Source organism: Pipistrellus kuhlii, unplaced genomic scaffold, assembly GCF_014108245.1.
Source record: "Pipistrellus kuhlii isolate mPipKuh1 unplaced genomic scaffold, mPipKuh1.p scaffold_m20_p_2, whole genome shotgun sequence".
NCBI classification, from domain to species: domain Eukaryota; kingdom Metazoa; phylum Chordata; class Mammalia; order Chiroptera; family Vespertilionidae; genus Pipistrellus; species Pipistrellus kuhlii.
The window spans coordinates 93,341,560-93,358,210 of record NW_023425515.1 but is presented as its reverse complement, the minus strand read 5'-3'; the positions used below and the strand labels follow the sequence as shown (position 1 = coordinate 93,358,210).

Here is a 16,651-nt window from a genome sequence, read left to right as displayed (position 1 = left end):
GGAGAATTCCCTTGTTTTTTCATTTGGGGGTTGTTTTTTCTCTCTCTCCCAATTTTGGCTTCCTGTTTGGGTTTGTATCATGCTACATTGCTGAATTCATTTATTAAGTCTAATAATTTTTTATGAAGTCTTTAGGGTTTTCTATGTACAGTATTATGTCATCAGTGATTAAGGACAGTTTTTCTTCTTTTTTTCTAATTTGGATGCCTTATATTTCTTCTTCTTGTCTAATCCCAATGGCTAGTACTCCTAGTACTATGTCAAACAGGAGTGGATAAAGTGAACATCCCTGACTTGTTCCTGTTCTTATGGGAAATGGTTATAGTTTTTGTCTATTGAGTATGATGTTCGCTATGGATTTGTCATATATGGCTTTTATTATGTTGAGATATGACCCTTTTATTCCCACCTTGCTGAGAGTTTTCATAAAAAAATGTGTGTTGGATTTTGTCAAATGTTTTTTCTGCATCAATTGATATGACTATGTGGTTTTTATCTCTCAATTTGTTTATGTGATGTATCACGTTTATTGACTTGTGAATATTGTACCCTTCTTGTATTCTTCAAATAAATACTACTTGGTCATGGTATATGATCTTTCTGATGTAACTCTGGAGCTGATTTGCTAGAATTTTGTTGAGGATTTTGGCATCTATGTTTGTTAAGGATATTGGCCTGAATTTTTCTTTCATTATGTTGTTTTTATCTAATTTTGGTATTAGGGTGATGCTGGTTTCATAAAATGGGATTGGAAGTGTTCCTTCCTCTTTAGTTCTTCCTTGAATGTTTGGTAAAACTCCCCTGTGTAACCTTTGGGCCTAGGCTTTTTTTTTTTTTTTTTAAATATATTTTATTGATTTTTTACAGAGAGGAAGAGAGAGTGATAGGGAGTTAGAAACATCAGTGAGAGAGAATCATCAATCAGCTGCCTCTTGCACACCCCCTATTGGGGATGTGCCCGCAACCTAAGTACATGGCCTTGACCGGAATCAAACCTGGGACCTTTCAGTCCACAGGCCCACACTCTATCCACTGAGCCAAACTGGTTTCAGCTGGCTCTGGGTTTTTATTTGCTGGGATCTTTTTAATGAATTCTTCAATTTCTTTCAGACAATAAGCTTGGTTGTAGATTTAAAAATATATATATATTATTGATTTTTTACAGAGAGAAAGAGAGAGGAGTAGAGAGTTAGAAACATTGATGAGAGAGAATCATCGATCAGCTGCCTCTTGCAAACCCCGTATTAGGGATGTGCCCGCAACCAAGATACATGCCCTTGACCGGAATCGAACCCAGGATCCTCATAGGTCTTATTTATTTTATCGGCTTTTTCTAGGGAATTCTTGAAAAACATTATAAGCATAGTTTTGAACTCTATATCCAGTCGCTTCTTGTCCTCCATTTCTTTTGTTTGTGATCTGTTTCCTTGTTTCGGTATTTTCACAGCTTCGGTGGCTTTAAGTGCTAAGGTGTCCTATATGGTTCCGTGGGTCAGCCTCCCAGTTATCTGAGGTAGACACTCTTGGTGCATCCCTTTGTGGACTGTGTGTACAGCCTTTTGTAGTTAAGTCTTTTATTTATTTTTTTTAATCTTATTGATTTTGTACAGAGAGGAAGGGAGAGAGATAGAGAGCTAGAAACATCGATGAGAGAGAGTCATCGATCAGCTGCCTCCTGCACACCCCCCATTGGGGATATGCCCGCAACCAAGGTACATGCCCTTGACCGGAATCGAACCTGGGACCCCTCAGTCCCCAAGCCGACGCTCTATCCATTGAGCCAAACCAGTCTCGGCTGTAGTTAAGTCTTAGTTGTTATTGGTATCACTGGGAGGAACTGACCTCCAGGCCAATTGGCTGTGAGGATCAGCTGTGTCTAAGCCGGGAGACAGCCTTATTCAAAAGCCTCTGTGCTCAGCTTAAATGGGGCAGAGTTTCAGGGTGGAGCCTACAGCCTTGGCTTCCTGTCAGCCCCACCCTATGAGGTTCCTGAGTCTCAGTGTTCCTCAGTGTTCTTTGGTACTCACTTCAAGCACCTCTGAGAGAAAGGTGCTCTCGAGTTTCGCCCACTACCAGATGGTCTAGTCTCTCCCCCAATGAGCCCGGAACTGGGGTTCAGTTCAGTCCGGAACTTTTGTCTCCTTCCCACTAGGGCAATCCAGCGGCACAGTCAACAGTCCATCCTTTGTGAGCAACTCTGGGGCTCTGTCTTTCGCCGCTCCCCAAAGTTTCCGCCTTACAACCCAGATTCCCTCCATATGAGCTTGGGTCCCCAGGGTCTGGTCTAGAACTGGGATTCAGTGCAGTAGGAACTGGGGCTCAGCACAGTTTGAAACTTTTGTCTCCTTCCATCTAGGGCAATCCAGTGGCACAGTCAACAGTCCGTCCTCTGTGTGCAATGTGCACAACTCAGGGGCTCTGCCTTTCGCCGCTCCCCTGAGTTTCTGCCTTACAGCTTAGAATCCCTCTGTGTGAGTCTAGGTCCCCAGGGTCTTGCCCAGAACTGGGGTTCAGTGCAGTCGGAACTGGGGCTCAGCACAGTCCGGAGCTTTTATCTCCTTCCCGCTAGGGAACGCCAACCAGGCACTCGGCCTCCCCCTCCTCTCCGGCTCCGTCCTCTCCCCACGTGCGCACTGTGTCTCTGTACCTTAGGCTTTTACAGCTCCTCTGATTTTCCTTCTGGTTTTCTCTTTCTTTCTAGTTGTAGAATTTCCAGTCAGTCAACTTTCTTATAGTTCTGGATGATGTCCACTTTATATATATTTAAATATATTTTATTGATTTTTTACAGAGAGGAAGAGAGAATGACAGAGAGTTAGAAACATCACTGAGAGAAAGTTATTGGTCAGCTGCCTCTTGCACACCCCTTCTGGGGATGTGCACACAACCAAGGTACATGCCCTTGACCAGAATCTAATCCAGGACCTTTCAGTCCACAGGCTGACGCTCTATCCACTGAGCCAAACCAGTTTCGGTCACTTTATATTTTAATTGTATTTTTTTGAAACTGTTGTGTGAGGCTGCAGTTAGGCTTTTACCTATGCCTCTATCTTTGTTTCTCTCCCTTATTATCATTGTTTCTTGTTTCTTGTTTTTTGTTTTATTTTGTTTTGTTTTGTTTTTGCAGTAGGCTTTAGAGCTATGAACTTTCCTCTCAAGACTGCTTTCACTGTGTTCCATAGATTTTGTATTGTTGTGTTTTCATTGTCATTTGTTACCATGAAGTTTTTTATTTCTTCTTTCATCTATCTGGTAACCCAGTCATTGTTTAATAGAATGCTATTTAGTCTCCAAGTGTTTGATTTTTTGGGGATTGTTTTTATTGTAGTTTATTTCCACTATAATAATGATTTTTATGCCACTGTAATCTGAGAAGATGCTTGATATGATTTCTATCTTCTTGAATTTGAAGAGACTTTGCCTGTGTCCTAATATGTGGTCTACCCTTGAAAATGTTCCATGTGCACTGGAGAATAATGTATATTCTGTAGCTTTGAGGTGGAATGTTCTAAAGATGTCAATTAAATCCATCTGATCTAGTGAGTCATTTAGGATTGCTGTTTCTTTGCTGATTTTTTTTGTTTAGTTGTTTTATCCAGTGGTATCAGTGGTGTATTAAAGCCTCCTACTATGACTGTATTGCTATCAATCTCTTCCTTGATACCTTGCAGAATTTTTTTTTTTTTTTAATGTATTTGGGTGCTCCTGTATTGGGTGCATATGTGTTTACCAGAGTTATATCTTCTTGTTGAATTGCTCCTTTTAGTATTATGTAGTAGCCTCCCTTATCTCTTATTATGGTCTTTACTTTGAGGTCTATTTTATCAGATATAAGTATCGCAACCCCAGCTTTTTTCTAATTTTCATTTGCCTGAAATATGTTTTTCCATCCCTGGATTCTCAGTCTGTGTGAATCATTTGTTCTGAGGTGGGTCTCTTGAAGACATCAAATATATGGGTCATTTGTTCTTATCCATTCAGTTACCCTATGTCTTTTGATTGGTGCATTTAACCTATTTACGTTTAATGTTATTATAGACAAGTACATGTTTGTTTTTTTTGTCATATTTTCCTTAATGTTTGTGTTTCTTCTTGCCTTTCTGTTTTTTTCCTTTTACAGTACTCCTTTTAGCATTTCTTGCATTTCTGGCTTGGTAGTGATAAACTCTCTTAGTCCTTCTTTGGGGTCCACCACATTCACCAAGGGCTCCTTGAAGGCCAGGTATTTCATGCAAGATATATCAAAGTCATACACGTTCTCCCATCAGTGGATCTTGTAGTCTTTATATTACCAATCCTCCAGGGCTGTCATGTTCAGCGTGGCTGGGCCTGAAAAGATGAAGCCATTGGGTGCCACCACATCTTGAGCATAGAGCACAGTATTGTGCATTGACTGATAGAAGAGACAGTAGCCCATCCACTCATTGATTATGTCAATCTTCTCCACTGGAAGCTCCATCTTTTCTACCTTTCCTTTGATGATGGTCACCACACAATCTAACCTGTTGGCTTTGATTGTCTTCACTGCATAATCAGAGATACATACTGGAATTATCAATTTCCATGACCTTGTGGGCCTAATCTTCGCAGAAAATATATAGAGAATCCCATGCCTGAGCTCCGTGCAGCACCATCTTGGTCTTGAAGAGGAGCTGGTTGTGAAACATGGAGGTGCACATTTCCTCTTTTAGCATCTCCTCATGGATGCCAAAATGAGGGCAGGAGTCAGAATGGTAATCTTTGGAGGTCATGTCTAGAACATTGGGCTTCTCACTGTTTTCTGCTTGACCATAAGGAACTCCAGCTGCCTTGGCTGTTGCCATCTTCCAGAGATGTCATTTCAAATCCACTAGAATAATTAAAAGTCAAAAACACTGATGACACCAAATTTTGGCGAGTATGTGAAGCAACCAGAGCAGTTGTACATTGTTAGTGGAAGTGTAAAATTATAAAACTACTGTGAAGAGCTGTTAGACAGTTTCTTTTAATGTTAAATTTATACTTACTCTATTATCCAACAATTCCACTCCAGGTATTTGACCAAAAGCAATGAAAACATGTATCCAGAAAAAGATATTTTACAATGTTCATAGCAGCTTTATTGGCAATGTCCCCTAACCTGAAGCAACCCAAATGTCCATGTAGTTGAATAGATAAATCATAGTGCATCTATCCATAGAATGGCATACTACTCAGCAATAAAAATAAAATGAATGCCATACTAAGACATGCAACAATGTAAATGAATCTTAAAATAATAAATTGAGCAAAATAACCTGGGCACACAAATGAGAACCTATATGATTAATTTGATTGGGAAAGTTCAGCTATGAAGATAGAAATCAGAATAGTGGTTGCCTATTGGGGGTTGGGATAGATTTGGAAAGAAGCTTAAAGAAACTTTGGGGTAATGGGATTATTCTACCTCTTGATTGGAATACTGGTTACATAGATATGTATATTTGTTAAAGTCATTGAGTCTTACATGTAAGATCTGTGTGACTTACTGGACTGGATGTAAACTTTACCTCAGTTAAGATAATTAATAGAAAGCAATATTTTAGTAGATGTTCAAAAGATGTCTGAGACCAGTACTAGACTTAGATTGTATTTTTTAAAATATATTTTATTGTTTTTTTACAGAGAGGAAGGGAGAGGGATAGAGAGCTAGAAACATTGATGAGAGAGAAACATCGACCAGCTGCCTCCTGCACACCCCCTACTGGGGATGTGCCCGCAACCAATGTACATGCCCTTGATCAGAATCGAACCTGGGACCCTTCAGTCCGCAGGCCAACGTTCTATCCACTGAGCCAAACCAGCTTCGGCTAGATTGTATTTTTAACTCTCCTTGGAACTGTCCCTAAGTAGAATTTCTTAAATTTTATTTTTTCACTATAAACTGCATTCATACGGTTTAAAAAACAAAAACATTCAAACAAATCCTGGGAGTGGAGGGAGAAATAGTAAAAATTCTTATTTCTGTCCTTGTTTCTAATCCTCCCAGTTTCCTCCCAGAGGCAACTACTATTCTCAGTTTCTTATGAATTCCTTCCTCAGACTCTTTATGCAAAAACAAATGCCTTAAGTTTGATAAGTCCAAGAAAATATGGTGCTTAACATGAGATATCTTATTGACAGATATATAGCACTGGAACTGTGATTAGAAATTACAGCATTATAATTGTTATTAGAAATTTTAACATTAGAACTGGAGATCCTATCTGACCAATTCTTCACCCAAACAAGGGTTAGCATGACTTTTCAAAGTGCAGTTTCCAGAGGATTTTCACATGCTGTCATTTCTTCTTGGGTAGTCAAGTTAGAAATGCTCTTTTTGGCTAAGACTTTAGCTATTTCTAACTGCTGAAGCCATCGTTTCTCTTTAAAAGCACTGTAAGAAAACAAGATTGATTTATTTATTTCACTGATGAAGTTCAAGCTTTTATTTAATTTTTAATTTTTATTGAATTTATTGGGGTGATATTGGTTAATAAAATTATAGGTTTCAGGTATACAATTCTATAATACATCATCTGTACATTGTATTATGTGTTCACCACCCCAGGTCAAGTCTCCTTCCATCACCACCTATCTCCCCCCACCACTTACCCTCTTTTACCTCCCTGACCCCTTTTTCCCTCTGGTAATCACCATACCATTAGACGTCTGTGTCTGTGAGTTTGTTTGTTTTCCCTTTGCTTAATCTCTTCACCTTTTTCACCCAGCCTGGCTTGGGGTCGAAATCCCATGCTTATCAGGGGAATCTGAAATCTCAGCCACCTCTCCTGTCTTCACCATGGGAACAGGGAAATCCCTTTTCATTCCCTGCCCTCCTGCCAGTCTTTTTTTTTATTTTTTTATTTTTTAAATAAATCTTTATTGTTCAGATTATTACAAATGTGATCCTCTTCCCCCCCTCAATTGCTCCCCTTCACCAGGTTCCCACCCCACCCTCTGGCCTTTCCCCATCCCCCATTGTCCTCATCCATAGGTGCACAGTTTTTGTTCAGTCTCTTCCCGCACCCCCACTCCCCTTTTCCCTGAGAATCGTCAGTCCACTCCCCTTCCATACCTCTGATTCTATTATATTCACCAGTTAATATTGTTCATCAGATTTTTAAATTCCCTTGGTTTTTAGATTCACTTGTTGATAGCTACATATTTGTTGATCATAATTTTTATCTTTATCTTCTTCCTCTTCCTAAATAACCTCCTTCAGCAATTCATATAATTCTGGTTTGGTGGTGGTGAACTCTTTTAGCTTTTTTTTATTTGTGAAGCTCTTTATCTGTCCTTTGATTCCGAGGGATAGCTTTGCTGGGTAGAGTATTTTTGGCTGTAGGTTCTTGTTATTCATCACCTTGAATATTTCTTGCCATTCCCGTCTGGCCTGCATGGTTTCTGTTGAGAAATCAGCTGACAATCTTATGGGTGCTCCTTTATAGGTCACTACCTGCTTTTCTCTTGCTGCTTTTAATATTCTCTCTTTGTCTTTTGCTCTTGGAATTTTAATTATGATATGTCTTGGTGTGTTCCTCCTTGGATTCCTTTTGTTTGGGGTTCTGTAGGCCTCCTGGACTTGTAAGTCTATTTCTTTTCCCAGGTGGGGGAAGTTTTCTGTCACTATTTCTTCTAGTACTCTTTCGGTATCTTGCTCTCTCTCTTCTGGAATCCCCATAATTCTGATGTTGGTTCACTTGAAATTGTCCCAGAGGTTTCTTACACTATCTTCAACTTTCTGGATTCTTTTATCTTCTCCCTTCTGCAGAGGAGTGTCCTCTGGCTCTTTGTGTTCTAAATTTTTATCTTGATTCTTGCGATCTTCCAGTCTGTTTTTAGGACTTTGTATAATATTTTTTATTTCAGACAATGTTTTCTTCATTTCTTGTTGATCCCTTATTATTTCTAGTTGCTCCCTTTTCATATCCTCATAGGTCTCATTTATTTTATCGGCCTTTTTTAGGATATTGTTGAATAACCTTATAACTGTAGTTTTGAACTCAATGTCCAATCTTTTCTTTTCCTCCATCTCCTTCCTTTGTGTCCTTCTTCTTGTCTGCATTTTAGTTGTTTCCCTGATTTGATGGAATAGCTTTGTGTGCTAGGTGTTCTGGTAGAGCCCAGTAGCACAGCCTTCCCAGTTACCTGCAGTGGACAGTCTTGGTGTAGCCCTTTGTGGGCTGTGTGTGCAGTCTTGTTGTTAAGCCTTGCTTATTGTTGGTATCACTGGGAAGCGTTGATCTCCAAGCCAGTTGGCTGTGAGGATCAGCAGTGTCTCAGCTAGGAGGGTTTCCGTACTCTGCTTGAATAGGGCGGGGTCTCAGGGTGGCGCAGATAATCTTTGGTTCCCTGTCAGTCTCGCCTTAGAAAAGTCCTGTTCGTGGAGAGTTTTGGAAGATTGGTTGCAGGCCCGCGCACCTCTTTGGTAAAGGCGCAGACAAGCTTTGGATTCCTGCAAGTCCCTCCTTAGAGAAAGCCAGCCTCTGGGAGAGCTTCTGTGCTCAGCCACAGGTAGGGCGGAGTCTCAGGTTGGTGCAGACAATCTTTGTTTTCCCTTCGGCTCCTCCCCAAGTCCCGCAGTAATGGCCTCTGGCTTCACACACCTCCAAGAGATCTCTGCCCACTGCCTGACAGTCTGGCCTCTCCCTTTCTGGGGCCGTTTATCAGAGCAATAGGGTGATTCTGTTTTCTTCTCGGACAAGAAAGCCAGCCGTGTTAGCTGTTCGCCCTCTCTGCGCCAGGAGTAAGCCAGTAGTGAACTCAGCCCGGCCCGCCCTCTCTGCGTGCAGGGAGTAAACCAGCAGCAATCTCGGTCCGGCCCTTCCTCTCTGCACCGGGATTAAGCCAGCGCCTTTTCGCGCACACAGTTCTCTGTACCTTCACAATTCCTGAGGTTCAGTGTGCCTTCTCTCTCCTTCCCAGATGGCAGAGCCTCCTCTCAGCCAGCCGTCTGGCACTTCAGGGCAATGCCTCCCCTGTTTTTCAGTTCTAAATTCAAATTTGTTGTGGTAGGCTGCATTCCGGTGTCTACCCTATGCCGCCATCTTGGTTTCTCTTCCCTCCTGCCAGTCTTGATGTGGCTTCTTCTGTAATTCTTTAGTTATAAGACTTTTCTCCAGCTAGTCTTCAGTTGGTTTTTCAGGTTGATTCCTCTACATTTTAATTGTAATTCCAGTTTGGTTTAGTGAGAGGTTAGTGTGATATCCACCCACTCCAGCACCATCTTGGATCTCCAAGACATAATTTATAAGGAGGTCCAATCTTGTCTCATTTATAGCAGAAATGATGGAAATCTTTAGGTTGATTTTTGTAGCTGTGGCTAGTTTATCTTATCACATGAGTTAAGATATAAAACAGGAAAGAGTAATCTTTCTAAAACCAGTTCATTCTGAAGCCATGGGAATGGTATTTCTCAAGGCAATATGTATCATAAACTTAGAACCCACAACTAGAAACAGAAAGCTACTCAATGTCATATAGAAAGCCACTCAAAAAGTTGAAACTTTTTCTATCTGTTCTCTAGGTATCCTATACATAACATATTCCCTAACCTATTCTCCCTTCTGCTTCTTCTCACCAAGACAAGCACACAGTTTGCACTGGTAAGGTAGTAAATATTCTGATAGACTTTAACTGAAATGCAATGAAAGTTAATATTTTATGATAGCTATGAGGATACCAGTTACTGTGTAATCTTTTCTTGTAAATTTGAAAGTAATTGCTCCTAGTTTGTAGGATGCAAATAAGATTTACTACAGAAGGGTTTTATATTCCCTTGAACATTGGGGCCCTCCAAAATTCTATCTTTTGTCTTCCTTCCTTTCTTTCTGCACCTTCAACATAGGCGGCCTCATTTATTAATTGCCCACACCCATGACTTCTAAATCCTGGGCTTTCTTAAAAGTACATATCTTCCAATTAGTAAAAAACTAGAGGCCCAGTGTGCAAAATTCATGCATGGAGGAAGGGGTTTCCCTTCAGTCCAACCTGCACCCTCTCCAATCCAGGACCCCTTGGGGGATGTCCGACTGCCGGTTTAGTTGGACATTCCTCTCCCAATCTGAGACTGCTGGCTCCTAACTGCTCACCTGCCTAGCTGCCTGATCTCCCCTAAATGCCCTCCCATGCCAGCCTAATCACCCCTAACTGCCTCTACCTGCTGACCTGGTCATCCCCAATTGCCCCCTCACTGGCCTGTTCACCCCCAACTGCTCCCCACTGGCTTGGTAGTCCTTTACTGTCTCCCCTGCCAGCCTGGTAACCCCAACTATGTCCCTCTGGCCCCCCTGATGACCTGGTCACCTCCAACTGCCCTCCCACTGGCCTGGTCACTCCCAAATGCTCCCCCCACTGGCCTGGTCACCCCAACTGACCCATCCACTGGCCTGGTTGTCCTTTACTGTCTCCTTTGCCAGCCTGGTCACTCCTAATTGCCCCCCTTTCAGCCTGGTCAACCCCAGCTGCCCCCCTACCAGCCTGGTCACCCCCAATTTCCCCCTCCCAGCCTGGTCACCCCACACAACCTTCTATTAAGTCATTTGGTTGTCACTTACTAACCCCCCTGCTGGCCTGGTCACCCCATGCAGCCTGCTGATCAGTTGTTTGGTTGTCCCTCATTAACCCCTCTGCTGGCCTTGTCACCCCACATAGCCTGCTATTCGGTTGTTATTGTTACTGTGACAGCATCCCAGATAATTTGCATATCCCTCTATTATTAGTATACATAGCATTTGGTAATTGAACACCCACAAATGCTTCCAACTTATATATCTTATATCTTCTTCCTAAATCTGTTCCCCTTCAGTATTCTTGCTTACATGGTTATTTTGTTACCCTACCATCTCCAAAGCTATGAACAAAATTCAATTCCTCCTTATCTGTCCATTCCTACATCCAGTTAGTAACAAATTTTGCAGCTTATTCATTATAAATATGCCACATTTTGCCTTTCTTCTATTTACCAACTACTTCTATTTTGTTGCCTTTGCTTCTCTTATTGCAGTCTCCTAACTTTATTGTAGTCCCTTCTTACCCACAAAATTACTTCTTTCTAGCAAGTCTTCCACATATCTTACCAGATTTATCTTAAAAAATAAACAAAAACTGATTATCTCACTTGCCTGATAAAAAATTACTTCTGTGATCTCCTACTTACTTCCTACCCCATGGAAAAGGAATACGAAGCAAACTCTCCACTTGGACACACATGATGCTTCTCAATATAGGTATAATGTACCTTGTCAGTTTCATCTCATGCCATTATCTCATATCCTTTAAAATGCCTTGTGTAAATCCACTTACTTTCTTGAAAATTTTTTTTTTTTTTGCTTCTTCACAGAACAGTCAATACCTTTGACCATGTTTCCACCTCTGCTTGGCTCCTTTTCCATACCACCACCTCTTTTATCTGGCAAAGTCCTGTAAATTTAAAGGGCTTTCACTCAGTCTATCATGAAAGTAACTTATTATTTCAAACATTTGAATTATATCCAAATTTGCCTGACTCTTCATCATCAACATCATATATATATGTGATTATATGAGAGAGAATTATTGACTAGCTTCCTCTTGCACAACCCCTACTTGGGATTGAGCCCACAACCCAGGTATGTGCCCGTGACTAGAATTAAACCCAGGACCTTCAGTCTGCAGGTTGATGCTCAATCACTGAGTCAAATTGGCTAGGGCCTGCTTTCTCTTTAATGTTCTGTATCAACTACATGCTTTACCACAATGGCGATGACTCCTTGGGACCTCTAAATGGGATTAACCCATAAATGTTGCCCATAAAATCAAGTCCTTAACCTTAAGGAAATCATGTTTAGCCATTCCCCATATACCACCTGACTTGATTTGAAGTCCTGTCACCTTTTTCATGTATGCCTTAGTTCTTCCTAGGCTCAGTGCTCACCTTGCATTTGAACTCTGGCTTTTCTGCATTTATTCAGAAATGATTCATTGAACACATTACATGTCAAACAGTATTCCATGTACTAAAAAAACAAAAAGTGAAAAAAAGGCCCTCATGGAATGTACATTCTAGTGAGGAGGCAAATATACAAAATAAAGGGCTAGTATAATATCAGTCTGTGAGAGATCCAAGATGATGGCAGATAGGTGGATGTTACACTCAACTCTTCCCAGGACCAAACTGGAATTACAACTAAAATGTAGAGCAATCAACCTGAGTAAACAACAGAAGAGCTGAATAGAAGTCTTATAACCAAGGATTTACAAAAGAAGACACATTGCAACTGGTAACAAGGATAGAAATGCAAAAAGGACTGGCCCCACTTTTTACCAGTAGAGGCTGAGCTTCTGAAGAAATATTTTAGCTGTGGAGGTTTCTCCTGAAAAGTGTAGGGTGTCAACCCAAGCAGAGCTCCCCAACCCAGAGCACAAAAGCTGGGAAGTTACCCACATAACATCCAGCAGTGAAAATCAGGATGTCCACCAGGGATAGACAGGAGTCTGTTAGAGACACAGATAACCCATTAAAGGGCCAACACACAAAATCTCATTCATAGTCACTGACCCTGAGCTCTGGAGGAGTCAGAGGGAGCAGAGTGGGCTAGAATACAACTGGGGTTTGTGGCTTTGGAGAGAGAGCTGAAGGAACAGCTGCTAAGATACCTGTGCTGAGTCATTCTCCCAAACCACAGACACCATCTTTCTTGGGTGGAGCACATTCCTCCATATGGCTTCAGCCTGGGGGAATGTAATGGCCCCACACTCTGAACTCTATATAGCCCTATCCTGTTGAGAAATCAGCTGTCTGGGCCAGAGTGTAGAGGTCTGAGAAGACTCAAGGGTTGTCGTTGTCAGTGACTGAGTTGTGTGGCTCTGGATTGGGGTCATTACCCTAACTTTCCAGTGAGCTTGACTGATGTCTCCCCTCATGTGAGATCTGCTAGCTCTAATCTTCAGGCCCTTGAAAGCTTTATTCCACTGACTCCTGGTGGCTCTGCTGTACTGAAATCTTGTCAGAATCTAGGATAGACTGGGTTATGTGGCTCTAGGATAAGGGCCATTTTTCCCTCACATGCCTATGTGGTGCAGAGTCCTTCTTTCAGAGGGCCAAATCTTGATCTGTTTGGGCCTGATAAACTCTGCTGGTCTCATACTGATGACTCCTTGAGATCCTTGCCCACCATACAAGTGTACAAGCACCAAGTGGATAGCAGTTAGTTACCCTGGGACATTTGCTAAGTGGCCTCAGAGTTAGTACTGGCACATATTGAACCTCTATCAATCTGCTGAACATCACTCGCCCCTACCTGGTGACTCACTAAGAATCTACCTCATGCAACTTGTTCAGTGAATGAGCCTAACAAGCAACCACCAGGCAGAGGCAGGCAAGGTGTATCTCAGAGTGCCTTGGACTTTTGCTGATCTTCCCTAAGGCCCAGTACTGGTAAAAGCCAGCCTTGGTGTGTAGGTTGGTCCTTCCCATGCACACACAGGCTCAATAGAGACAACCACAAACTACAGATAGCTTTGTAGAACCTAAAAGGTAGCCCAGGGCCAGCCACAGACTGACATTAGCCAGCACCAGAGTCTTCCCCAAGAAGCCCTAGACGCAACACACATAATAATAATTATATTGAGATTGGTAGGAGGGGTAGAGGCACATAATGGGCTGGTCCAACACCCATAAGTGGCATTTTATTAATCCAGAGGGATATCTTAGCTGTGAGGCCTAAGTTAGGAGCAAGGGGTCTAAGCCCCACACCAGACCTCTCAGCCAGGGTTCCAGTGCCAGAAAGAGAAGCCCCATAACGTCTAGCTGTAAAAACCAGTGGGGATGGTGCCTGAATGAGTGGCACAGAGGCTGCTGGAGTACTCTTAAAGAACCATTGCATAGACTTACTCAGACTCTTGCTCTCTGAACTTCAGCACTAAGGCAGTAGCTTGAAAAGATCCAGGGAAGTATGGGAAGAGCTAAATTGTCAGGCATCAGGGTAAGAACTGGCAGGCAGCTTTTTCCCAGACAAAAGTGCTGGCAGAGGTCATTGTTCCTATGTTGAGACTTCCCCTGCCAAAGAATATTCTGGCAGGTGCCATATATGAATTTCCATCAACCTGGATCATACTGTTCAACCTGTCCTGGTGATTCCCTGAGATGCCACCCAATTTTCAGCCCCACCCAAGCTGTTTGAGGTGGTCATTCCATATAAACAGCTTGTCCTAGCTCAGGTTTCAAACTTTTCTAAAATCCCTCAAACAAGCAACAGCTACCTCAGCATGCCCATACCTTTCAATAAGAATCTCCAGGCCCAACACTGGCAGCAGCTTGCCAAGACTCATAGCTTGGCCTTTCCTGGGCACCTCCATTCCCCAAACAAGTAGCAGACATCTGCAGATCACTCTATAGTTTGTGCTAGGCGGCCCCAGAACATAGGCAGTAGCTGACTTTCTACTTCCTGGGAGGCCCCAGAACCAGTACACCTGGTGGTAAGTTTTAGACCATACAGGATCATAACATTACTACATCTATGAGTGACACAATTACGGGACAGACTCAGTGAGCACCACTAAGGCCCCACTTAAGCACGTCCTGCTCCGTAGGGGCATTTCCTACACAGCAGCTCTTCCACTCTAGTTGCAACTGGTCCATGCAACCAATCATTAGCCTGGGGTCAATCCAGTGATGCCAACAGCAAGCAAGGCTCAACTACAACAGGACAGTGCACACAGCCCACACAAGGACACACTTAGAATGCCCAGGTCAGGTGACTGGCGAGGCTGCCTCTGAGCCCTACATGACACCTAATACACGAGGCCACTCTACCAATTCTAGAAAACATATAAACTCTAACTAATACATAGAAACAAACACAGGGAAACAGCCAAAATGCAGAGACAATTAAACATGTCACAAATGAAAGAACAGAAGAAATCTGCAAATAAAGAACTAAATGAAATAGAAGCAAACAAACTATCAGATTCAGAGTTCAAAACAATGGTTGTAAGGACTCTCAATAAATTTAATGAGATCTTCAAGAAACTTAGAGAGAACATCAATGACATAAAAAAAAAAAAAGACCAGTCAGAATTGAAGCATACACTAGCTGAAATGAAGAATAATTTGTAGCCCTAGCTGGTTTGGCTCAGTAAATAGAGCATGAACTGAAGGTCCTGGGTTTGATTCCAGTCAAGGGCACATTCTCAGGTTGCATTCTCGATCCACAGTAGAGGTGTCCAGGAGGCAGCCAATCAATTGTTCTCTCTCATCATTGATGTTGATGAGAACTCTCTCCCTCTCCCTTCCTCTCTGAAATCAATAAAAATACATTTAAAAAAGAATAGCTTACAGGGATTCAATTGTAGAATAGAGGACATTGAGAATCAAATAAGTGATTTGAAATATGAGGAAGTAGAGCAAAAAGATCAAAGAATCCCAGAATATGAAGAGTATAAGGAGTCTCTGGGACATCTATAAGTATACCAATATTCACATTATAGGAGTGCCAAAAGGAGAATAGAGGGAGCAAAAAATTGAAAACCTATTTGAAGAAATAATGACAGAAAACTTCCCCTACCTGGTGAAAGAAATAGACTTAAGAGTACAGGAAGAACAGAGAGTATGAAACAACAGGAACCCCAAAGAGGCTCACACAAAGACATAACATAATTAAAATGCCAAAGGTTAAAGACAAATAGAGAATCTGAAAAGCAAGAGAAAAGCAGTTAGTTATCTACAAGGGAGCACCCATACAATGGTAAGCTGATTTATCAACAGAAATCTTGCAGGCCAGAAGGGAGTGGCAATAAATATTTAAAGTGATGAAAAGCAAGGAACTATAACCAAGATTACCCAGCAATGCTATTATTTATAATTGAAGGTTAGATAAGAAAAACTTCACAAATAAGAAAAACTAAAGGAGTTCATCACCACCAAACCAGTATTATATGAAATAAAGGTCTTCTTTAAGAAGAATAAGAAGTAAAAGAAAAAAAGATTAAAACATGAACAATAAGTCCAGCTAGCATGGCTCAGTCATTGAGTGTCAACCTATGAACCGGGAGATCACAGTTTGATTCTGGTCAGGGCTATCATTCAAATTTGAAGGGGAAATAAGAGGCTGCACACGCAAAAAAAAAAAAAAAAAAAAAAAAAAAGGCTAAACTTTAGCCTACAGTTGGAAGCCAGGTGAATTCTTTTTGCAGATAAAGTTCTGTTCTGATGATCGATCCTTAGTAGTTTGCTCAGGCTTTTAAATGATGACTGTCACTTGATCAATATCAACAGTTATTTTCCTAAAGTGAAGATTAAGTGTTAAGTCCCACTTTTTTTTTTTTATCAAATGCTGCATTTTGGCTTTACTCTATAAGACCTAGAATTTCTTTGCTTCAGTCTGGAAAATGACAGTATAGGAATTTTTGGTTCATCCTATGTAGTTTATATGAATAATAACATTGGAAACAATCAGTTTTGGAAGAGCCATTACACATTACTTCAAATTTGTGAATAAAGAACCTTAAATAAAAGACATTTAAAAAGGCTAAGGCAGTTTATCACTATCAAGCCATCAATGTAAGAAATGATAAAGGGACTGGTGTAAAAAGAAGAAACAAAAAGGTAAGAAAGAACACAGGCACAAAAAATAAAAATGATTACCAACAAGTACCTTTCAATAATAACTTT

At 41.4% G+C, this 16,651-nt stretch overlaps 1 protein-coding gene and 1 pseudogene across 1 annotated transcript in view; both read right to left on the bottom strand.

Annotated features, from left to right (window-relative positions):
- Positions 1-2,028: 2,028 nt before the first annotated feature.
- Positions 2,029-4,823, bottom strand: LOC118723001 (annotated as a pseudogene).
- A 1,441-nt stretch (positions 4,824-6,264) lies between these two features.
- ANKUB1 (ankyrin repeat and ubiquitin domain containing 1) overlaps positions 6,265-16,651 on the bottom strand; it is a 49,374-nt gene continuing 38,987 nt past the window's right edge. The window contains exon 6 of the mRNA XM_036444821.2: positions 6,265-6,394. Coding sequence (XP_036300714.2) covers positions 6,265-6,394 — 130 coding nt within the window. The remainder of the gene's footprint in view (positions 6,395-16,651) is intronic.